The 25,532-nt window shown below is 33.1% G+C and overlaps 2 protein-coding genes and 1 long non-coding RNA gene across 4 annotated transcripts in view; 1 reads left to right on the top strand and 2 right to left on the bottom strand.

Annotated features, from left to right (window-relative positions):
* LOC140045047 (uncharacterized) overlaps nt 1–23,969 on the bottom strand; it is a 30,975-nt gene extending 7,006 nt beyond the window's left edge. Inside the window, exons 1-9 of the mRNA XM_072089779.1 lie at nt 23,888–23,969; nt 23,221–23,386; nt 22,611–22,714; nt 21,786–21,905; nt 21,293–21,406; nt 20,723–20,889; nt 19,951–20,040; nt 19,533–19,691; nt 18,875–19,123 (exon numbers count right to left, since the gene is read on the bottom strand). Coding sequence (XP_071945880.1) covers nt 18,875–19,123; nt 19,533–19,691; nt 19,951–20,040; nt 20,723–20,889; nt 21,293–21,406; nt 21,786–21,905; nt 22,611–22,714; nt 23,221–23,386; nt 23,888–23,954 — 1,236 coding nt within the window. The 5' untranslated portion in view covers nt 23,955–23,969. The remainder of the gene's footprint in view (nt 1–18,874; nt 19,124–19,532; nt 19,692–19,950; nt 20,041–20,722; nt 20,890–21,292; nt 21,407–21,785; nt 21,906–22,610; nt 22,715–23,220; nt 23,387–23,887) is intronic.
* Nucleotides 1,106–7,678, bottom strand: LOC140043299 (uncharacterized). The gene is made up of 8 exons (XM_072087797.1): nt 7,293–7,678; nt 6,926–7,207; nt 6,587–6,676; nt 6,142–6,358; nt 5,859–5,954; nt 3,676–3,720; nt 2,427–2,951; nt 1,106–1,787 (listed from the first exon to the last, which is right to left on the bottom strand). The coding sequence occupies exons 1-8, from the start codon at nt 7,356–7,358 to the stop codon at nt 1,780–1,782; spliced, it is 1,329 nt and encodes a 442-aa protein (XP_071943898.1). The 5' UTR covers nt 7,359–7,678; the 3' UTR covers nt 1,106–1,779.
* On the top strand, nt 14,004–24,992 carry LOC140045048 (uncharacterized). 2 transcript variants are annotated; one of them, XR_011844533.1, is made up of 4 exons: nt 14,004–14,126; nt 14,775–14,850; nt 24,531–24,682; nt 24,976–24,992. It is a non-coding gene; the product is annotated as an uncharacterized lncRNA (long non-coding RNA). The 2 variants fall into 2 exon arrangements; XR_011844532.1 differs by lacking the exons at nt 24,531–24,682; nt 24,976–24,992 and adding an exon at nt 21,789–21,902.
* The last annotated feature ends 540 nt before the right edge of the window (nt 24,993–25,532 follow it).

The raw sequence follows: 25,532 nt of genomic DNA, 5'->3' as shown, positions 1-25,532 counted from the left end.
TCGTAACTGTTGTATTTCCAGCAGTACTTGCAGCCATTTAATTGGAAAAGTAAGAATCATCATCTGGACTAATTTTTGTATTTTGAGGATGATTTTAGAAGCACCGCTCTTTTCAAATGAGACACTGTTTTCAATGGTAAAGAGCTCTCCTTGATACACCATGTCCTCAAATGGTTTTCCTTCCAGGGCTTTCCAAAGTATATTCTCTATTTCCTTTACCTAAAATAAATAACATCATATTTGAATTATACTTATGTCAAGGGAAGATTTAGAGTGTGCTTAGCCAACCAAAACCCCTTTTGTAAAGTGCAAAAAATGTTTCATTTAAGTTATGTTACGCATTTACTTACCCAGTGTACATTGTAACCAATACAAGAAAACATATTCAAAATGTGTGCTAAATCATAGATATTTGTATACCCTTTTATTTGTTTTATTATATCGAAATGAAAAAAAAATTAAGTTAAGTTAATTAGTTAATCATAAGCCAGCGCAGTACAGTAGTATGCTCATGACATGACGTATAAAACAATCATACATGATTGCCAATGTTAGAGATGGAACTACATATTGTTTCCAATGATTTAATGACAATATACAATTTTGTACTGTTTAAAAGGAAATGTGATGATATATGTACCCTTTGTTGTCTTTCTTGTTCAGTTTTACCAAGGCTCTCATAATGTGTACCAATTAGCATTATCTTGCTATTTTGTCCTTTTCTTACATTTACAAAAACTGAACGAATCCAAAACAGAATGAAGTCAAGATTTGTCATTTGATGTTCATACATTTTTCCCTAAATAAAAAAAAATGAACAAAATTTACATTTTAAATTCTTAAAATTCTAGTTTGAAACATTGTGGAAAATTATCTATTATTATTAGCAGCACAAATGTATATAGAAAAACAACACTATCATGGAAGTGGAAATAACAACAATCATATATCAGGCATCTATTTACGATAACCTACTCGTTTGGTTGTCTTGCATGGTAATGCTACTCGTTTTGGTTAAGGTACCCTACTCGTTTTGGTTATGGTACCCTACTCATTTGGTTGTCTCGCATGGTAATGATACTTATTATGATTCGGTACCCTACTCGTTTGGTTTTCTTGCATGGTAATGATAATAGTTTTCGTTACGGTACCCTACTTGTTTGGTTGTCTTGCATGGTAATGATACTCGTTTGGTTACGGTACCCTACTCGTTTGGTTGTCTTGCATGGTAATGATACTTGTTTTGGTTGTGGTACCCTACTTGTTTGGTTGTCTCACATGGTAATGATACTCGTTTTGGTTATGGTACCCTACTTGTTTGGTTGTCTTCATGGTAATGATACTCGTTTTGGTTATGGTACCCTACTCGTTTGTTTGTCTCACATGGTAATGATACTCGTTTTGGTTATGGTACCCTACTTGTTTGGTTGTCCTCATGGTAATGATACTCGTTTTGGTTATGGTACCCTACTCGTTTGTTTGTCTCGTATGGTAATGATACTTGTTTTGGTTATGGTACCCTACTCGTTTGGTTGTCTCGCATAGTAATGATATTAGTTTTGGTTACGGTACCCTACTCGTTTGGTTTTCTCGCATGGTAATGATACTCGTTTTGGTTACGGTACCCTACTTGTTTGGTTGTCTTGCATGGTAATGATACTCGTTTTGGTTACGATACCCTACTCGTTCGGTTGCCTTGCATGGCAATAGTATTGTCTTGATATTTTCACATGTTTGTGGTACTCTTTCAATTGTCTGCTTGGATAGAAGTGGAATTGCTCATTCATCTGGAAAAAAAAATTAGAAAAACTTTTATTGTATAGTATCATAGTTGAAACAGGCCATTTAAGTCATCATAGGTAACATTCAATTCAAATTTGTTTTCATTTTTTTTTTACAAAACTATAACAAAAACATAGGAACAAATTTTAAAAATACATATTTTCTAATAGATTTTTGCATGCATACGCAAGGCAGGCCCATTCAAAAAGGTACTCTTATTTCTAAGGGCATGTTTCCATGCACATAGGCCTATTTGTGATAGGCAAGTTTTTTCTTCAGTATAAAAGACTTTAATGTCAGCAAAAATGTTCAAAATGTGAATGTGTAAACTTTCTGTTCTTAAAAATTAGTAATTACTCTTTAACAAACATAGATAAAGTTGTGTCAAACAAGATATTGTGTACAGTGCAAATGGTCTTAACATGTATGTCTTACAGTATAATTATGAGATTGATTTTTACTCTTTTAACAATTCTGGTGTAATGATGCAGGTTATGCTATCAATATTTAAATATGATGAGATTTATAATTGAATATACTTTACGTGGCTTACATTATTTATAATCACACTGTGTATGTAAGAAATCACATAAATTAACTTCAATTGTTATAAATGATGTTTATACATGATACAACATACATACCATTGAATAGTATGTTCTCAGCGATTGGTCCAAGAAGCTCAGCAAACCTCTTTCTTTCTGATTCTTCTAGTAATTTTCTATTGCTTTCAAGGTAAAACACTAATTCCCAAATTGTTGGTAAACTTAATAAGTTCAATCCATAGTAAGCAATTACATCATTTAACTTATGTGGGTCAAATTGCTGCAATGCCATGCACAGTCGTTTCCTATATGGTGAAACTGACTTTGTTCCTTCATCAGTGTTTGGAACCTTGTTGGTTACAACATATTGATTTATGAGATCTTCAGCATCTTTCAACTGTGAAATCTCAGCCACCTCTAGCAACAGACGGATATTAGTAGGTGTGATATAACGACGTTCATGTAGTTGGTTTAATAGGTAATTTGCTGTGCAACTTGACTTGCCAAGGTGCTGTAAGTCTACGTGTTCAAATAGACAGCATTTCAACAACAGCAGTCGCTCACCAATATAGAGTGAACCAAGATCATACTTCAAATTGTTGAATTGTTCTTGTGATGTATTTACTACAAAAACAAGTGTTTGAGAATTATTATACTATGATTGCCACTAGTCACCACTCTAAAACAAATCTTAAAATGTTTCTCTGTAAAATAAGCATATTTATATTTTAGTAATATAAAATACTTTTCTTGGAATGTATTTTCTTGAACTGCAAAACAAATGATAGAAAATTATTGCATAAAAGTAAAACGCAATTATTAGGGAGGTTTCGCAATGTGTGCGTGACGTATCCGTTTTCGTTATCGTATTCGTAAGATTGCGAAACCTCCCTATTACTGAGAAATACAAAATGTAAAAAGCAGTTGAGTGTGTTGCAATTTTTCACTAAAAAATAAGCATCCATATGAATGTTGATGCATGTCTCATTCTGATATATAAACTATACATACATGATGGTTTCTGTATATTTACATACAATTTACATCATGTTACAGTATATTATAATGTATACAGTGCTACGCAACACATTTAATTATTATTTCATATAAATACATAACATCTACACTATCCTTAAAGGTTTTTGCTACTGGCAACAGTAGTTTCATTATAAGCATTTTTCCTACCTTGGCTTTTACTAAATTTTATCTTCTACATTTAGCTTACCATTTCTACATTAGCTTGTATTTTCTACATTAGCAGTTGTAACACTGCTCTATCTAATTTCAATTCAACTTTAATTTTAAACTGTCCATATGATACATAATGATCTAATGTTACTCAACTAACCTGTCCCTAACGAGCTTGTAGCCAGAGGAGCAGCAGTCCGAGTATCTATACAAAAAACAGATATATATTAGTCATAATCAAGAGTACAGTATCACAATTGATTCAATGCACTGTTCTGCTATGGTCTATGTCAGTTGTGTGTTGCTTTCTATATCTATATATATGATGCATCAGATGCTATCTATTGTACATTAATGAGTCTAGTCTAGTGTGTAGATAAAGAGGCTACAAAAACATAGAGATTTAAAATGGTCTATGTCAGTTGTTTGTTGCCTGCCATATCTACATGATCCATCATATGCTATCTATTGTACATTAATGAGTCTAGTCTAGTGGGTAGATAAAGAGGCTACAAAAACATAGAGATTTAAAATGGTCTATGTCAGTTGTTTGTTGCCTTCCATATCTACATGATGCGAAGACTCGACCCACTAAGAAGGCAAAAACCAACACACCTGCCAAGAGGAGGCCTAAGAAAACTGGGGCAACGGAACTGGCAGAACTTACGGCGATTGTTAAAAACCTTTCCGCGGAGGTTCAACAATTGAAGGGTAACCCATCGTCGACAGTTGATATTACTAACATCATCGAACGAAATATGTCAGAACTGATCCTCCCGCTGAATGAGACCTCACGACGAGCATCCCCCAGGAAATTGATACAATTAGCGATAGTACCCCGCCATAATGTAAACATATCCCTATCTGGCCAAAGGAAATCTTATTTCCAATCCTTTCCACTATTCCGGTGGGGTCAAGGCTGTAGCTCTTTCTGAAACCCTAAAGAATAAAATTCAGGCCCATAGGTTTGTCGACATGTGTGATCTTCGCCCCGTGACCCACCAATGACGTTCAATATACAATACAATGGGGTCTTGAACTTGTCCCTAAATTGAAAAGACGGGGGTTAGATGAACAGGAGTGGTTCACGGCTTTCTTTGACTTTGCAACCATATACCTGTCCGCTCACCCTCAAGATCTGCAAGAATTATTTACTTATCTGAAATTCATTCAAAGCCTCAAAAAACAATATCCGACTTCATGGCAACTGTACGACCGTCACTTCCACATTGCTAGAGAACACACAAAGTGCTCTTGGGCCACTGTCCGCGTGGACATTTTGCACAACTTAGCACACGGTGAACAATCACAACAACCACAAACCAACATAACATTTCGGTCTACATTTCAGGCAAAAATACCCATCGGGTTCTGCAGGGTATTCCACGATCCAGGATGATTCTGCTCAAACGACAGTTGTGCATTCAAACACACTTGTTTTCGTTGCGGGGGGAGCCACAAGTTTATAATATAAATGATATAAATTCAGTAAAGCACAATTGTTGTTAAAATCATAATCATTTGAAATGACTATAATATTACTTTTCCATAGAAATAATACTGAATGGGACAGTTTACATAATTAAACAATCAAAAGACAAGGATACACTGAGGCGTGTATAAAGACAAGGATACACTGAGGCATGTATAAAGAAAAGGATACACTGAGGCGTGTATAAAAACAAGGATACACTGAGGCGTGTATAAAAACAAGGATACACTGAGGCGTGTATAAAGACAAGGATACACTGAGGCGTGTATAAAGACAAGGATACACTAAGGCGTGTATAAAGACAAGGATACACTGAGGCGTGTATAAAGACAAGGATACACTGAGGCGTGTATAAAGACAAGGATACACTGAGGCGTGTATAAAGACAAGGATACACTGAGGCGTGTATAAAGACAAGGATACACTGAGGCGTGTATAAAGACAAGGATACACTGAGGCGTGTATAAAGACAAGGATACACTGAGGCGTGTATAAAGACAAGGATACACTGAGGCGTGTATAAAGACAAGGATACACTGAGGCGTGTATAAAGACAAGGATACACTGAGGCGTGTATAAAGACAAGGATACACTGAGGCGTGTATAAAGACAAGGATACACTGAGGCGTGTATAAAGACAAGGATACACTGAGGCGTGTATAAAGACAAGGATACACTGAGGCGTGTATAAAGACAAGGATACACTGAGGTGTGTATAAAGAAAAGGATACACTGAGGCGTGTATAAAGACAAGGATACACGGAGGCGTGTATAATTGCAAATAAAATAAATTGTGTGCATAGTTTTTATAATAGAAATATAATGCTAATCAACAACATAAAACATCTTACCAGTAGTTCTTTGAACTTTTGATAAAGAATTTTCTGAAGCGGTTTTTCTTTTCTTTATAGAAGAAGGTTGGTCAGTGTCAGATTTTGAGATAGAAGCTAAATACAAATGATAAAACATCATTAAGCAAAGGTATTTTTTACATGTAACATAAAAACTAGAGATAAAGGTTAAAATGCATCAACTGAAAATTTGAGGTTTGGAATATCATTAGTTAAAGAACAAAAATAAGAATGTTTGCATGTTTTGTTTTATGTCATATATTATGGATTATTAGGCCTATACCTTGTTCTACTTCTATTTTGTTAAACAGTTTACGGTAACGTTTCACATCCATTCTTCTGCTTCTACATGGCAACACATCTTTGTCAAATTTGCGAACAACCTGCATATGAGTGTGTTCACTATTTGAACATGCACAACGGATGTACATCTTTACTTCAACACCACGTGCACCATTCTGACTTAAAACCTGCAATTCTTTTTCAAGGAAATTAAGGACCTAGACAACATAAAAAATATTTCAAATAATCTCAATAAAATGACTTTACTACATTTAAAATGATTTAAAGAGAAATAATTATATCTTGTCTTATCTTATATCTTATATTACATATTTACACAGACATTTATAATCATTCAAAAACAACCCAGGAACTTATAAATTTACACTGACAAAACAAGCAAAATTATACTATTAACATTAGTTTCTTTGGTACTTATAGCTTACCTTCTTACAGATGCTAGGTTGTGGATCATCATCTTCAGGAGATCTGCTTCCTGATTCTGTGTTCATGAGTGTCGTTCTGACAATTGTTGTCTGCAATATAAAAAACAAATCAATTCCAAAGTGATTACTACTGATATCATTCCAGAAATGGCAATAAACCAAGGAAATTTAAAGTTACTGACAGTGTATATTTTAATATCTGTTATATCCAGAAGTGGTGACCAACAAAAACAAAGAAATGGTTTAATAAACATATAATAAACAACATAAGAACAATCCCCCAATATAATACTTGTGATTTTACTGGCATTCAAGGCATGATTGCATTATCAAGTTTACCTGGAACAAACGGCGATTGTTGATGGTAGCTACATTTAGAATGACAAGATGATGGCCATCAATGTTCAGTTCTACATGCTCGTAAGATAATGTAGGCTCAACATCTTCCATTTGAAATTCCTCAATAAATTTAGTCGCAACACGTTGAAAGAGATCATCTGGAAGGTAGCCATCAAAGTCATGAAAGAGAGAAACAGCACGTTTCTCTTCATATTCAACAGCCTCTGTATCATCACGTAGGGGCTTTAGGCGTGAAAGAACATAGAACGTTCGTCCAACATTCTATAGAAAAAAAATAGAACATGAGTAGTAGATGGAATATATTAAAAAATAATTGAATTAAATATTTAAAATAAAATGTAAATACCTCTTTACTCCTTTTTTCACACATTAACCCAAAGGTTTGCATTAGAGACACAAAGAAGTCAATCATCTCAACTGACTCATCCTTCCAAATATGCCGCAACAGTTTTTCATCTAGTTTACCCTTGTTTAAATTTCTCCAAAGCTGTTTCAGAGATGGCTAAAAAAAAGAAAAGCACAAAAGTGTAAATTTGTCAATGCAACAAAGTAATTACTATTCTTCTGGTCACTAAAACCTCTCCAAAATTAGAAAACAAAAATCTATTAGATAAGTGTATTACCATATACTTCAGGCCTAAAATTCAGCTCCAATTCACTACCACTTGAAGGTAGAAAAGAAGCACGGTCACCTCAAAATTCAGGTATATGTTTATTGTGTAATTGTAATGAAAACGAAACTGTATATCATTTCGTATTTGAATGCAAACGACTTATACATTTAAGAAAACCAATACTCATGAACCTTAAAGATGAACTAAACAATAATAATCTATCCATGTTCTGGGAATTGTTTTCTACTACCTCTCTAGATCTTAAATACCACTTATTCTTTGATGATCTTAAAATCCATAATGAATTCAAAATTACACCAATTCAATTAACCCATGATAAATATGATTTAGCAAGTAATATTTTTGAAAAACATTTAAAAATATTTCTGACAATGGCAAAACACACGAATGCTTTATATATAATGCAATTCCTTCTCAAACTTAATTTTTAGGCCATAAGCAGTAGCTGAAAAAAGGCCTAGAAAATGAATTTAGTTCCGACGTTCAGGGTCTACATTTTGAAAGTTAATATTGTGAAATAAATATGTTATCCACACTATATCAAAAGTTCTCCACAAAATATCCAGTTAATTTCGAGCAATATAGCCCTGCAATTATAGTCTTTTTTTAGGTCTGGACCAATTTTTATGTAATAATAACTTTACAAATTAATACTTGATCAAGTGTTATTATATTTAAGATATGGGTAGTCAAGTGGATTGTAAATTTATTGTATTCTGTATGTGAAAAATTTAGATTATTTAGTAAATTTGAGACTTTTTGGGATTTTGAGATGCAGTATCTTCTATATATAAATTTACGTAAGGGCAAAATTCGGTAAATCTGCGTTACTAGAATGTTTAATCGATGGTATATAAAGTTGCTTCGTATTTTCGGTACTCATTTTAACCACCTAAAGTGAACCCTGTTTACTAATTAAAATGAGTTAGATAATTAGTTATTGACAATTAAAACAAATTAAAACAAATTTAGGTTCAACAATTTGCCCTAAATAGGGGTGTTTTCCGATTGTGGTATACACTGTCTAATGGATGTCCATTTTGAAAAATACCTGCACACAATAATAATAATAAGGATGCTTTGCATTTTCCTATCTCCTTCTACGATAATTGTTTTTAATAGCTGCATCATAATGTTGAAGACAGGCCGATTTTCTTTAAAAAACACAATTTTGATAGATTTAATATACGTTTACAAATGTATTGATTTGCGATGAATGGAACATTCCAACCTGTATTTGAAGCTTCAAATTCCTCAGTAAATAGACAAATGCTTAGATTAGAAATAGTGTCGGGTGTTCCCGGTGGGTTCTATTGTATTCTAGAACCATCTGTGGGGACCCCTGGATACCAGTACGCGAGCGTACCATCCAGGGTACGAATAGATAATTTTGAAGTTTTGGCCATTTTTAGCTTCCTAAATATTTGATTGATATATGTGGCCATTTAGATTAAATGGTGGTCATATTGGATAAAATGGCAGCCATTTTGGGCATAATGGTGGCCATTTTGGCTTGTTCAGTTACAAAAATGATGTGAAATATTATTTGAACATGTATTGGTACTTTTATGAATGAATTTCTATGTATATTTCAATGTTTATTTAAATCCAAAGGCAAATAACTGAAAAAATGACAATGCTGTGGGTATCAGTGGCTGGATCTCAATGGAGATACAAAAAATAAAAGCGAAAAGCTAAATCAAAACGATAAAGTAAACAGCCAGAAAAGTTAGCAGAGCTTTCAGGCAACACTAGCCCTTCATCAGTGCAAGTGAAGGAATTTGGATAACGTCATAGTATAAGAGCTGGCAAGTGCTGCCTGGGTGACAGGAATAAAAGAAATACAACAAAAGGAGACCGGGTGGAGTCTGAATAAGAGTAGAAAACAAAGAAGGTAGCTTGGTAGAGATATAAACAATTTTGGAATGAAACTAAAAAAGAGCTTAAATGGTGGTTAATACTGAAACTTAAATTTTGGTAGTCAATATAAATGTATATAAAAATGTGAATAAAAATGTGAATAAAAATACTGTAAGATGAGGGCGTATCAATTTGATCTCTGGTGCGCGTGCGTACAACTGAGGACTAATGCTGTTCCGCCGTACCACGCCGAGAATGTTGAAGAGTCGCTATCCAATCGAGTTCGAACAATACCATGAAAGCCCCAGTGGTCGAATGGTTAGGACATCTGCATCTCAAGCAGGCGGTCCGAGTTCGAGTCTCGGTTCGGGCGACTTTTTCTCATTCTCACAGATTTCCTCATCTTTATCGTTTCAAATTAATTAATTAAATTTCAGTATATCACCGGGCGGTTTAGAATTAATGTTCTGTGCCTGATTTGTGTATATATATATATATATATATATATACAGTTATACACAGTACAAAGATGTAAAAATTATGAGAGTAAAGTACGAATCAGTAAAATCATATAAAATAATGGGAGAACAACTGTAATAAATTATCCATTAATTACATAATTTAAGTATTAATTTCCAAGAAGAAAAATAGGCTGAATTGTGTTATATTTCATATCTTCATCTACTTTTTAATACTAAAAGCTATAGCTTTTTTTTTATGTGAAATAATAAAAGCTGATTGAAATCGAATTGAAAAATAGTGTGGTAAACATATATATAGGCCCTAGATACCAAGGACTCGGACCATGCCACCCAAATGTAGATATTTCATATGTTCATCTACTTTTTAATACTAAAAGCTATAGCTTTTTTTTGTTGTGAAATAACAAAAGCTGATTGAAATCGAATTGAAAAATAGTGTGGTAAACATATATAGGCCCTAGATACCAAGGACTCAGACCATGCCACCCAAATGTAGCCTGGTTTTGTTTAGTCTAACTAGGTTTTCAACATGGGCCTAAGCACTATTACGAAAAGTTTTGTATGGTTTTCTTGCAAATATTAATCATCTGTTTATAATTGTCGGGTTGACTGCCGTTATTAGACATTTAGCATTATTAGCCTAGAGTAGTATGTTGCTACCCCTCAGTCCTAACCTAGCTAGGAAGTATATTGAAAGTCAGTAGCCTACTACACTCTAGCTAAGCTAGAGCCTAGATAGGACATTGGCGCTAGGCTAGCTATCTTTTGTTTGGCCTCTTATTTTCTCTAATTTGTGTTTCTAACAAACCATAATCATACACCATGTTGAGCAGGAAACAATTTTCAAACAAGCATATCTTTTTCTTTCACTAAAAATGTCCGTTTACAATGTTTGTAAGTAGCAAAATAAACCAAAATTCCTCGACTCGCGAAGGATACATTTGTGTTGATTTTTTACACACTTAAAGGGGGGTTCCGGGTTTAAAATGAATAGTAAAAAATGTAAAATATATTTGTTTGTCTCTTGAACGGTAAAAGTTTCAATTTATATAAGCGTCCAGTGAAGCAGAACGAAGGCTGTGAAATCAGGCCAGATTACAAGTGCAGCTACGGCAAAATCACACTGTGGTTACAAAATAGGAAATTCGTGAAATGGTCCATCTTCCGACGACTCGTTATCATAAACCATATCAATTACTTTTGTAAAATTATACTTATCTGATGTAATTTTAGTCGGTCTTCCCATTTATAAAGTCAATTTTTTATGAAAATTCATCAAAACAGTGAAAAAGTAGATATGTTTGCACTTTACGTTTGCCGATTTTCGCACCGACTTAGGGAAAAATCAAAATCAATGAAGCGTAACGTATACTGTACATTCCTGCTGAGGATCGAGCGAGACGACGATACACGTGCTCTCTCTGCTGCCCATGCCTGGCATCGTCACGTGATAAGCAGATACAACAATACCAAACTGGTCGGGTCGAGTATACCCCGTCTATAATCACAACATGAACGATGTACAGTATTTGATTGAAGGTCGACTCGACCTACCGGAATGGTATAGATAATATAGCTCGAATGAGAGAGTTGGAATATTTGTGTAGTGAAGCCTATAGTAAAAGGCCTGGTAGTATCAATTCGCATAGGGTCTACTACACTAGCTAGCTCAATTTTTAACTGGGCCGGATCGGCTAGGTCTCCTTCCTACTACCTGGTCTACTTGCTTGATGCATGAGTATCCGCTTTTTTGGAGAGTAAACTAAACCTATTTATTTTAGGCCTACTTAGACGATCGGGACACCATACGTGTGGACGGCGATCGGACCTTGTTTTGCTTCAATATTTACAGCCGATTTTGTAGAATGTTTTAGGTTTAGATTGTTTAAGAGTTTGGTTGGTTGATAGGATGGGTTTTGTTATTTATTTATGGGCCAATCGTCTAGTAGTAGGCTAGCTAGGCCCATGGGCCCCATTGTTTTAACGTAGCCATCGTGGCATGGAATCCCTTGTCAGAATGGCTCTCGCCCATATTATTATTAGGCTAGGCCTAGAGTAGTATTGTACGTGAAGCCGATAATACGATCTGTACTATAGAGGTATAAAAATAGTATAATTTATGACTCCGTATCTGTACTAAATTTTGTATTTCATTAAATGTCAAATAAATATATGCTACTACTGTTATTATTACACTTTAGGCCTAGCTTAGAAAATCTACAAAAAATGTATTTCACAATGATCACAATGGTGGTCGTCGTTTGACAGGGGAGAGAGATGTAAATTAGTTGACAAACACAACGTACATGACGTCGCGAGTTTCGAATCCACTGGTGACGTGATTTTGTGAATATCTCATGAATATTAATGAGCTTCCCCAAGCTGCTAAAAAACAGACTTTCCATGAATTTACCCTAAAATGTATATGAAATTTAATTTTTTCAATTTCTCGTTATTACTTCTTCATTCTGAAATGTCTATATTGTTATAATATTTTTTATTTAATAAATAAACGATATTTAAAAGCAATTTTAAACCCAGAATCCCCCTTTAAACTGCTGCACTCCGTGCGTTTTAGGGGATTCCCCAATCTGTAATCATACTATGATTGGTGAAGTACAATCACGTGGTACAGATTTTTGGATGTTGCGGATAAATTTTGAACATGTTTCCTTTGCGGAACCAACATCACTCACGCCGATACATCGCGATGTATATCAAAATAGAGTACCAAAATCAATCGATGATTTCTCAAAATTGACACATGATTGTGAAGAAATATGTTGTTAAAAAATATTATATAAAATTAACATTGTAAATATGTTAAGAAATTCTAGACCCCTAACACTGGAACGAGATAAAACGATATACTGCTTATGGCCTATTTGTACATTTCTTAGTTTTAATCTTTCTCAGTGTACTTTAGGCCTAATCATTTGTCTTTTACTATATAAGATTTTATAAGACAACTTTTTTAGCGGTTTCTGTCTAATTTTTTAAATGTTTATTATATACTTGTTGCACATCTCATTCAGACTATATAAGAGATATAAAAGAGATACAATCAAGTTCAGTTCAAGTTACGGATGAGAAAATAAGCAGAACAAGATAGACCAGGTGGTGATTATGTCAAATGTCATAATAGCAACTAGTAGGTATTTTAGCGATTGGTGGAAAGAAAGATTCGTTTGTAAAACAGAAACCATAGTTCGAAGAATTACTAATTTGTTGATATCTTCTCCCGAAATAAACAATTATACCATTTACAACTACAACCCAGGTAAAAATTCCAGTTGAGAACAGTTGGAAATTTCAACTGGTCCAACTGGTCTTCAACTGGTCTAACTGGTTTCCAACTGGTTCAACTGGTTTTAACAACTGGTCAACTGGTTTTTCAACTGGTCTAACTGGTTTTTCCAACTGGTCAACTGGTTTTTCCAACTGGTCAACTGGTTTTTCAACTGGTCAACTGGTTTTTCAACTGGTCAACTGGTTTTTCAAACTGGTCAACTGGTTTTTCAACTGGTCAACTGGTTTTTCAAACTGGTCAACTGGTTTTTCAAACTGGTCAACTGGTTTTTCAACAGGTCAACTGGTTTTTCCAACTGGCCAACTGGTATTCCCAAAGCTCAACTGAGTTCAACTAGTCAACTGGTCCAATCGGTTTTTCAACCGGGCAAGGTTGTTTCAATTGGTTTTGCAACTAGTTTTTTTCCTAACAACCAAGGGAATTCGGAGAAGAGCGAAAGCGGATGGCTGGGTGTACGTCGTGGGAGTACGGGAGAGGACCCAGGGGGACCCAGGGGAGAGGTGGGGGGGGGGTGTTCTGGGTTGAGGTGACGGGAATAGAAGCATGGTCCGTAATTACCATTCAAAATACAATTTATATTATTATTTGTAATCCTATATTATTGCAACAAACAATTATTTAAATTAAATCAAATAAAATCGATTAAAGAATAAGAAATACTGCACAACTTTTTGAAAATAATGGAGCATGCGTCGTATAGGCCGGCAGACCGTAAACAACCAATCAGAAAACTGCAAGCCAACAGCCAAAAACGGCTCCCTTTGTTTGTGCCAGTGTAGCTCGGCGGCAAAATCGGCGATCACGCAGCACAGAGATGCCAGGTCTAGAATGGGTATTATTGGCTAATCGCATCAAATTAAGGATGAGGCACAAATCTTGCTGTTTTATAAAAGGTAGGCCTGACATATATGTCTATTATTATCTCTTATTACTATAGGCATAGGCCTACAAACTATGATCAAAGATCGACAACAAAATGGAGGCCTCGCCGCTCGCTGCATGCTGGCTAGTAAGCTAGGCGCTTCAGCCTTGGCTTGCCCCACCTTGCTAGCTGATTGATTACATGGCTGTGTATGACCGCAAATTGTCTTATTGGCCTCTACATAGTACTAGCCTATAGTAGGCTAGAAACAAAGCCCAACAATACTATATTATTAACCTATTATTAGCCTACATGTCATTACCACACAAACGAGATTTATTTCCATTCATTCATGATCACTTTTGTTATTTTGGCCTACTAGGCTAGGCCTCTAAAGTCTAGCCCTAGGCCTCTAAAGTCTAGCCCTAGGCCTCTAGTAGTTGTAGGCCCAAACTAGCTACAGTAGTACTACTGTTCTGCATGTTGTATTATCACTACTCTAGCTAGTGTCGTGATGACATGCATGGCTGCTATTTTAACATATCCTAAGCCTAGGCTAGCCTACTAATCTAATAATAAAGCAAACTAATCCATGCTGTTTTAGTCTGTCTCCGTTTCCTTAAACTAAATATCCTATATTTCTTAATTTTCCTTCAATTTTGTTCATAAACAATTGCAGGTGATTTCCAGTTTACTTGAATACAACCAACAAGGCTATAAACCAACCAAAAAAGTACAGCAGTACAATTTGAAGGGTAAATATATTTATGTATACTTTCTTTCTTGGAATGATCCAAAAAAATAGTTATTTATATGGCTTTTGGCCCAAATAATATACAATGTAACAATTCAATCAATAACATTAGAGTGCGTTTAAGAATTCTGTTCTACGTTAAAATGAAAAAAATATATATATTTTCCAAGCTTAGTAATGAGATATTTGTAGTAGACATAAGATAAATATATTTTAATTTAGAGGGGTTATTTGTATAAAATGAAAATATATTTAGTTCTAATATCTGAATAAAAGGGACAAACTAAAGTGAAATGATACTCATCTTCAATAGAGAGAAATGGCGAACCGACGCACGTCTAAAATCCGAGTGGGTATAAAATCATAACAAACCGTTGAGGGCGACACATTTCCTATGTTTATACACGTGAATCATGGCGTTGTCTAACCAATGTTGTTGCTGTAACGCTCATAATTCTTGTTGTATTTGTGTATTTACACAATAAATCAATGAAATATGTATAAAAGTCATCCATCATTCACAATCATATTCCTAAAAATATCTCATATCTGTAGGTCTACATTAGACTTGGCCTATAGTATTATAGTAGAATGGTGTTATCAAGCATCATTACTGGCGGTAGCCCCCCTGCAGGAAGCATCACTAGCCACATAACAAAATGGCAGTTGTCAAGCTGAAACTAATGCTAGTCCTACATCTACTAGAGAGGCTCTATTTAGTCTTACTACCTAGCTAGGAGACGCCTAGCAGCACCCTAGCTAAATTAGTAGTAGTGAGTACAGTACGCAATAACGAATTTCCAATATTATTATTTTTATAATAACCGATAATCCGTGCTAGGCTCGAGGTACTACAGCATACATGCCAACTATCTAGGGCCTAGAGCTGGGTACAGTATATAACAAAAACGCGTCTTAATTCAATCCAAATTAAAATAAAATATGTTAAGATTTGCCCATATAACATTAAAATTGATAAGGGTGTTGCAAAAAAAAAAAGATACTGCTATTATGTGTGTTTTAAACGTTCTTTTCTACCTCCCTTTTAACTCAACCCATCGGAATTTCCCATACAAAAACATGTGGCGAAATGGTTTGTTTACAATCTATACCCACTCGGTGAAATTTGAGTGACGTCATCGCGGTTCGCCATTTCTCTCTATTGCTTGTAGAGAACATAATTTGGATAATCATTAATTAATAAATTGATTAATATATGATTCCATCTTCCTTTTTCAGTAAAACAGTATATAAATTGATACTCTATTAAAGGGATCACACTTTGTTGGGTCCACATTATGTGGTGTTTTCTTTAATAGGGGTTCTACAACTGACCTCTATTAAAGGGATCACACTTTGTTGGGTCCACATTATGTGGTGTCCTCTTTAACAGGGGTTCTACAACTAACCTCTATTAAAGGGATCACACTTTGTTGGGTCCACATTATGTGGTGTCCTCTTTAATAGGGGTTCTACAACTAACCTCTATTAAAGGGATCACACTTTGTTGGGTCCACATTATGTGGTGTCCTCTTTAACAGGGGTTCTACAACTAACCTCTATTAAAGGGATCACACTTTGTTCGGTCCACATTATGTGGTGTCCTCTTTAATAGGGGTTCTACAACTAAGCTCTATTAAAGGGATCACACTTTGTTGGGTCCACATTATGTGATGTCCTCTTTAATAGGGGTTCTACAACTAACCTCTATTAAAGGGATCACACTTTGTTGGGTCCACATTATGTGATGTCCTCTTTAATAGGGGTTCTACAACTAACCTCTATTAAAGGGATCACACTTTGTTGGGTCCACATTATGTGATGTCCTCTTTAATAGGGGTTCTACAACTAACCTCTATTAAAGGGATCCCACTTTGTTCGGTCCACATTATGTGATGTCCTCTTTAATAGGGGTTCTACAACTAACCTCTATTAAAGGGATCACACTTTGTTGGGTCCACATTATGTGATGTCCTCTTTAATAGGGGTTCTACGACTAAGCTCTATTAAAGGGATCACACTTTGTTGGGTCCACATATATGGTGTCCTCTTTAATAGGAGTTCTACTGTAATGCACAAGCATATTTGCTTTTATGTATTAGAATATACAGTAGTAAAATTAAACAAGGTGTAAATTTGAATAAATTTGATTCTATTTTAAAATTCATTAACTTTCATTATGGTGACAGTATATATATTAGGCTCCAGGACAAAAAGTTCTCTTTGTGGTAGACATTACATTTTGAAGCTAAATTCATCGCATAAAAACATTATCACAATGTTTAGGTCAGATTATTCACAAAAGTATAGTGCATAATAGTACTAACCTGAAGCTTGGGATCAATAACTGTGATGATTGTTTTAAACTTGTCAACTACTCCCTTCAAATCTATAACAATTTTTTCTTTGAGGATCTTGTCATCTGGGTAGAACAGAATCTCGCCGATGTCATGTAAGTACTCAAGAAGCACTTTGTTATTGGTGATCTTACAACGGACAAGTAAATCATTTATCTAGAAGGCAAAAAAACATAACAATTAAATAATATTAAATTCTAAAAGTTGGGAGTTTAACCAACATTGTAATTTGTGCTACTGTGTTTGTTAAACAGCATATTGGAAATAATACTAAAAGTTACTAGAAGGACATCTTTTTTCATAGTCATGAAAGGGTTAGAAATGAAACTTGCAACATATTAAATCATTTTGTATTTCTGAACAATGTTACAATGGCATTTTGGTATGTTGTCTACCATAAGTTGGTTAGATAATTTTAAATAATTTTAAATTTTAAATTATTTTATTAATGTTTAAATATGATTCTAATTGTTATATAGTTCTTATATATATATATATATAATTATGGAGGGTAATTTGGATAACTTTACGTTATCCAAATTCCTTCACTTGCACTGATGAAGGGCTAGTGTTGCCCGAAAGCTCTGCTAATTTTTCTGGCTCTTTACTTTATCGTTTTGATTTAGCGTTTCGCTTTTATTTTTCGTATCTCCATTGAGATCCAGCCACTGATACCCACAGCATTGTCATTTTTTTCAGTAATTTTCCTTTGGATTTATATATATATATATATATATAATATATGTATATTTCATCCTGTAATTGGTGTTTACACTGTTGGATGTACAATAAATAAAATGTTTAAAAAAATAAAATAAAAATAAAAAAAACCCGAAAATTACACCGTTCTCTTACCGATGACATTCGTCATAAACAGTCAATTAACACTGACAAAAAAAGGCAAGTTTAACATTATACCTTCATGGGGAAAATGTTTACAAACAATAAACCAACTTGTTTCCTATACACTTTTAAATGCAGGTGACCATGTTGGTTACAATGATAGTTGTACAGTAAACCAACTTGTATCCTATACACTTTTAAATGCAGGTGACCATGTTGGTTATAATGATAGTTGTACAGTAAACCAACTTGTTTCCTATACACTTTTAAATGCAGGTGACCATGTTGGTTACAATGATAGTTGTACAGTAAACCAACTTGTATCCTATACACTTTTAAATGCAGGTGACCATGTTGGTTACAATGATAGTTGTACAGTAAACCAACTTGTATCCTATACACTTTTAAATGCAGGTGACCATGTTGGTTACAATGATAGTTGTACAGTAAACCAACTTGTATCCTATACACTTTTAAATGCAGGTGACCATGTTGGTTATAATGATAGTTGTACAGTAAACCAACTTGTTTCCTATACACTTTTAAATGCAGGTGACCATGTTGGTTACAATGATAGTTGTACAGTAAACCAACTTGTTTCCTATACACTTTTAAATGCAGGTGACCATGATGGTTACAATGATAGTTGTTTTAAACAATCAACTATGTATTATCCTCAACTAAAATTGACAGAAAAACAGAGTTTAATGTATTTAGTCTAAACGAATGTAACTGGTTATTGTTTTCAAACAATTTTTACCTACACTAAACTGTAAAGATATATAATTGAGATCAAGCTGAAAGAAAGAAAAATATATTTCTAACCTCAGACGTTGGTAGATACAGTTTGTCTTTTCTTAGCTGTTTTATTTCTTGCATTACTTGCAGCCATTTGATTGGAAAAGTAAGAATCATCATCTGGACTAATTCTTGTAGTTGGAGAATGATTTTAGAAGCACCGCTCTTTTCAAATGAGACACTGTTTTCTATTGTAAATACCTCTCCTTGATACACCATGTCCTCAAATGGTTTTCCTTCCAGGGCTTTCCAAAGTATATTCTCTATTTCCTTTACCTAAAATATCAAATTGGAATTATACCAGGGGAAGATTTAGAGCGTGCCTAGCCAACCAAAACCCCTTTTGTAAAGTGCAAAAAGTGTTTCATTTAAGTTATGTTACACATTTACGTACCCAGTGTACATTGTATAATTATACCAATATATGAAAACAAAAATCAAAATGTCTGCTAAATCATAGATATTTGTATACCCTTTTATTTGTTTTATTATATCCAAATAAAAGATAAAATTAAGTTAAGTTAATTAGTTAATCATAAGCCAGCACAGTACAGTAGTATGCTCATGACATGACGTTATCATACATGATTGCCAATGTTAGTGATGAAACTACATATTGTTTCCAATGAATTATGACAATATACAATTTTATACTGTTTAAAAGGAAATGCGACGGCATATGTACCCTTTGTTGTCTTTCTTGTTCAGTTTCACCAAGGCTCTCATAATGTGTACCAATCAGCATTATCTTGTTATTTTGTCCTTTTCTTACGTTTACAAAAACAGAACGAATCCAAAACAGAATGAAGTCAAGATTTGTCATTCGATGTTCATACACTTTTCCCTAAAAAAAAAAAATTTACAAAATTTACATTTTAAATTCTTGAAGTTCTAGTTTGAAACATTGTGGCAAATTGTCTATTATTATTAACAGCACAAATTTATATAGAAAAACAACACTATCATGGAAGTGGAAATAACAACAATCATATATCAGGCATCTGCTATTTGCACAGTTTGTTTTAAGGTAAAGGATAACATGAAGGAAATATTTTATTTATGTACAATTACATAAACATTTGAAATTTGTAAAATTTACTTACAGTTGTTGGATCACAAACTTTAGCTGGGGCATTAAGACCTTCATTCAGGTTGAATACCACACATACAACAGCATAAGATACCATGAATATCTAGTAAACATAATCATAATAGTCAATATTACAAACTGTTTATACACATGTGTCAGATACTGGCACAACTGATTATTTGATACTTTTGTTTTCCTCACAAAGTGCATGTTCACCTTGGAAACATTTATAATCTTAATCATTGCTTTAAAAAATAATGAATGTTTTAATCCATTCTTCCTCTCTCTCTCTCTCTCCCTTTTTAGTTGACCATCTAGGCTAAAATTACATTATGGTAGACATCAATGAATACTATTATACTTAAAGTCTCTCAAAACTGGACACCCTTTGGCTGGCATTGACAGAAATTCTGATATTCCAAATGTATTTTATCTTTTTTGACCTCAAGTCTGGTTTTGGTTTCTGGTAATTAGAGACTAGAGACTGAGTTGACTGTATTCAATTAAATGAAGAATAAAATAATTTATAATATTGTAATAATAATAATAATTGTATTTTATATCTGATATTGACATATTGTACTATTATTAGATCCACATTTTTGTAATACCTTGGAGCAAGATTATAGGTTCTTAACTTCAAATCAAGTGAGCAAGCTTTTTGATTTCAGTGCTGATATTGTAACAAGGCCAAAAGACAAAGTATACACTGAAACTAACACAACCTCAGAAGAAGGCATGTCTAATCTGTATTAATAAAAATTAAATACACCAATAAAATTTACCCGTTGTATCACATGGTAAATTGGTTGACCACCAAAGTCCCAGATATGCATAACAAACTTGTTGCTATCCACTTTAGAGTCACCACCTTCTCTTGCAGAGCGAAGTTTGCTTACAAATTTCTTCAAGAACCCTTTAGGAATTTCTGGTTTTTCTTCATACACTGGTTCTGTTGTGATAAAATATATAACACATACAACAACTTGCATTAGGTCTCCTCAATTGTGATTACCAACTATAACTTTTTTATTTAAAGAAAAAGTATTTCCAATGCAATATTTAAGTATTCTAAACCTTATCCTTTCCAATCAATGGTTTAGTGATGAGTTTATTTAACCACATTGTACTGCAAGTTGAATAGATTACACAGCAGTGTCATACAATATACAAATATTAGTATTAACTGTCAAAGTAACTTGCAAGATAATATATGTTCATTAGCAGACACTGATGATTATGATTAAATTTCCGCTCCTTTAATCATTTCAATATTTAGCACTTTAGTCTTTATTTCTGATATCATTAAAATGTATGAACAGCACAATCAAACATATTTCAAAATAAATATTTACCCTCTTGTTGTGGACTTGGCATTGGATTTGAACTTGTTGATGTTTCAGCAAATTTGGCTTCCTGTTTTGATGTTGATGCTCCTGTGGGGTTTTTCTCTTTCTCAGGTCTACTATCTGAAAAATGTGATGATATAATTAAAGATGCTATCTTGTTATAAATAGCATAATGTATTAGCATTCATCATTATGCTTTATAATCAAATTAACTAGGCAAGAACAAAGTTTAGTGTAATGAATCATTTGTTGCCGATTCCAACTTGATCCAATTTGCCATCATCATTTGTGTATCTTTTGTATTCTTTATTTGAATTCAAATGTGACAGCAGTAATCACTGCAAAATGCTGTATAAACCTCTTTTTTATCCACTTCTATATTAAATTTAATTCTTTTGTACCAATTTTATATTGACTGGTATTTTGTGCCTTTTATATTTATACTTTTAAATTTATTTTACAGCAGATTACTGAATTGAATTTAATTAAAATCTTTTACCAGATTTTGTTTCCTGCTTTGATGGTCCTGCTCTTGGTGTGTATCCTTTTCTATGGCGTGGACTTTTCAACATTTGTTTAACTGTGACATCAGTGACAGCATCCTGATACATGTCTAAAGCTTTTAAATTAAAAAATGTTAATAAAATCATGTATATATTATTTTATTTCTTACACTGTTACGTTGGTTTTTAAAAGCATAGAAACTTTGAAACCATTTTTATGAAGTTGTTGCAACAATTTAAAAACTAATTTATCCTCAAATTGAATTTAAATAACTTGTATGTTTATATGGTCGGAGTTTTCTCCATGCATTTATGAAATATCAAAGTCATTTGTGTGCAAGAACTAGTCGCAAATTGTCACCCAAATATTAAACCTAGAGTGTCTATTAAATTGATTTACAATGACATGATATAAGAACAACAATTATTTGGTAAAAAAAAAATAAAAAACAAGTTGTGACATGACAGTGCATGAGTCAGGGTGAATTTTAAATTTGGAGTGGAGTTGTGACTTGGCAGTTATGGTGCTTGGCTACCAATTGAAGGGTCCTGGGTTCAAGTCCTGTCATATGCCAGGATTTTGTCTAATGACAAATTACAACTCCACTCCCAAAGACTTGTAATAACACTTTGTTTATGTAGAGCATCTTGTGTATGTTTGTCTTTTGAACATGATTGCTACCTTTAAGAAGGATAGTGAATTAATTCGCTTATGGTTATCCTTGGCAATTTGCCTAAATAATAATAAAAAATAAATTACAAAAATATAAATAAATCATCTATTCTGGTTGCAGTATGTATCTGAATAAAGTGAATCTTACAAATATCCTGCGTTGTTTCTTTCAACATTTCTTTGTTACTGGCATCTGGTGTACACACCGTTGTTTTAACCATTGCATCTGTTATTATATGCAATGGATTAAACCTGACAAAATGACATTATATAATTATAAAAGAATGTTTGCATTAATAATAAAACAGAAAATAATTTGATGGTATACTGCAATGACATTGTTTTTACGTTGCATTAAAATCTTGTTTTAAACCCTCAACATACCCAGAACACTAAAGGGCCAAATACTTTAATCAAACAACAATTTTAATAATAGTAAATTTTAATCAACTATCTTCTTACTCTTTTACATTGTGATATTTAGATTATTTATGTTTAGATTACTTATAAATAAGGGTCCCAATCAAATAAGATATTTAAGCTATTGGCTAGCTATGTGTATGGGTGACTGGAATACGAGCTTTGCTTTGATGGTCACTCTCATCAATATTTGCTATGTATTTTGATATTATTTTATGGTGAAATAAATTGAAACTATTCAGAAAAAATGTATGGGTTATTGTTGTAATTGATCCAGTAAAAACTGTATGTAACAGTTTAAGTGGTTAAATGTAATAATTGATATAAAGTATGCTTACTCTTTTCTTAAAAGAGAATTGATAGTAGATGTTTTTCCAACATTCTCAAGTCCTACAAAAATAGTTCTTCCTTGATTAAACTCTGTTTGTCCTTCTTCAAGTGCATTTTGAAATGCTTTCACCGCATCAGGTCCTCGTGCCAATATCTCCTCTGGAACATGCACATCTTAAAAACACAATAAAAGGTAAAATAACTATTTGTATAACTTCCTGTTTCTTTGTATACTACAGGATAGCAACTATACTCTTTATAAATTGAACAGTTTAATATGCACTAAGACTGTCTTATGAATACCTCAATCATTACTTAAATAAATTAAGGTGATAATAGCAGAGTACAAAGATGAAGGTATACTGTATATAGAATAAAATACTTCAGCAATCCCTCACGAAAAACAGATGATAGATTTCCATCAAATGCAAAGATTTTATAACAATTGGTTTGATAAATATGTGGTACTAATAAGGTATATGCCAACACATAGGCTTATTAAAGCCGATTCTCACAAATGCGACCAACATTTAGACTTAGACATTTCTGCATATTTCAAAAGTTTTTTTATTTATTATTATAAACACACAGAATATCGTTACAAAGCCTTTAAGAACCTTATAAATTAGAGAGTTCAGTCATTCTGAAGGCTATCTTATGGTTTTATTTACTTACTTTCAATTTTATCAGCCACATCTTTTTCCTCAGCTTTCCTGAGAGCTGCAACAAGTTCTGAACGCATGGACTTCTTAGTAACCTTAACTGCCCATGTGTTCAACATGTTGTAAGTCCTTTGAAGTGTGCTTATATCTGGTAGTTCAAATGAATTTATATCTTCTTGTGTCATTCCAAGATTAGCTGCTATTAGTAGCCTTTTATTGTAGGTGTTATTGGTAATGTATAATAATTCTTTGATTGTAATATCTAAATAAAATAAGATATATATATTATACTGTTTATAAAATATTTTAATAAATCCTAAAATATTAGTAATTTGTTTGTTTGATTCCACCTACCCTCCTCAATGTCTACTGTAGATCTAAATTACCCAAATGTAATTTTGTAAAATGTTCACTTTGTCTATAGTGTAGTTGTTTTATAATTTGTAAATAAAATTATAGTTCAATCATGATAAACTCTTTATTTTCTAAAAAAAAATATATTTTTTTATATTTCTTATGTAAAATAATATTTAAGTAACTTTTACAAGCAGTTTATTTATAGATATTGTGAATACCAAACTTCTCCATAACAAATAGAACATAAAAGATACCTAATGCTATAGACCAATATTAATTTTTTAATTCCTTTTTTATAGATTTGGAAACAATAGCCCTATTGTGGTGCATTGAAATTGAAGAATATTCATACCTGACGATGTCATTTCGATGTTAGGTAAAGGTCCACCTAAACAAGTAAAATGAATGTGTAATCAAGCTTTTCAGTGCAGAATTACAGATTGGAAATAATGTAGGATATAAAACACAAACATATTTTTAAATTACATTTGGGACCAACATATAGATATTTATAACAGAATTAGTAACACACAAAATGGCAGACAGGATAAAATGCACAACTGAAACCATATTACACATTTCCATGCAATGAAGTACCATACACCATGTGTTGGATAACAAACCTAACGCTGTGAGTCTCAACATACCCTGTACCAACATGACAGTAGTTGAGATGAGCCGCTATTTGAATCAATCTACTTTTTTTAAATTATAAATCATATTTTTTTATTTGTTTGATTATAGGACTGACTACATGTACTACAGGATAAAAAGTGATCATTAATTCTATTTTTAGAAGTTCATGCTTTTATTTGAGGCACAATGTGTTTTTTTAACTTACCACTCAAAATTGCAAGTATTTCTGTTTTCTTCTGTTCACCATCGTATTTATCGCACACATTTTCAATATGTATATCAAATGCAGACTTTCCATTCTGACAATCAAAGTGTTTGTGATTTAAAATAACAATATTAGCAATTCTAGTTATAAGCATAATTAGTTCTGATAAATCCCTCAGCTACTCTTTTAAAAAAAATTAAAAATTCAGCTTAATTTCATAATTTGCAAGAACATACTAAACCAAAAGATAAGCCAAACTAAATAATACTAATAGGTAAAATAACCCTGGCCATTAAAAAAAATCAAATTATGACAGACTAAATAAATATATTTCATAATAGTTATGCAAATTCTAGATATTTTAAAGGTCAATAATTTTACTTTTGTCCATATCTTAAAAAAATATGCCACTGGACTAATTCAATTTAGATTTACAATTTAACAGTAGGGGCCTACAATG

The sequence above is a fragment of the Antedon mediterranea genome, chromosome 3 (genome assembly GCF_964355755.1).
Source record: "Antedon mediterranea chromosome 3, ecAntMedi1.1, whole genome shotgun sequence".
Taxonomy (NCBI): Eukaryota; Metazoa; Echinodermata; class Crinoidea; order Comatulida; family Antedonidae; genus Antedon; species Antedon mediterranea.
Note: the sequence above shows the minus strand (reverse complement) of the source record. Positions and strands in the feature narration are given on the sequence as shown.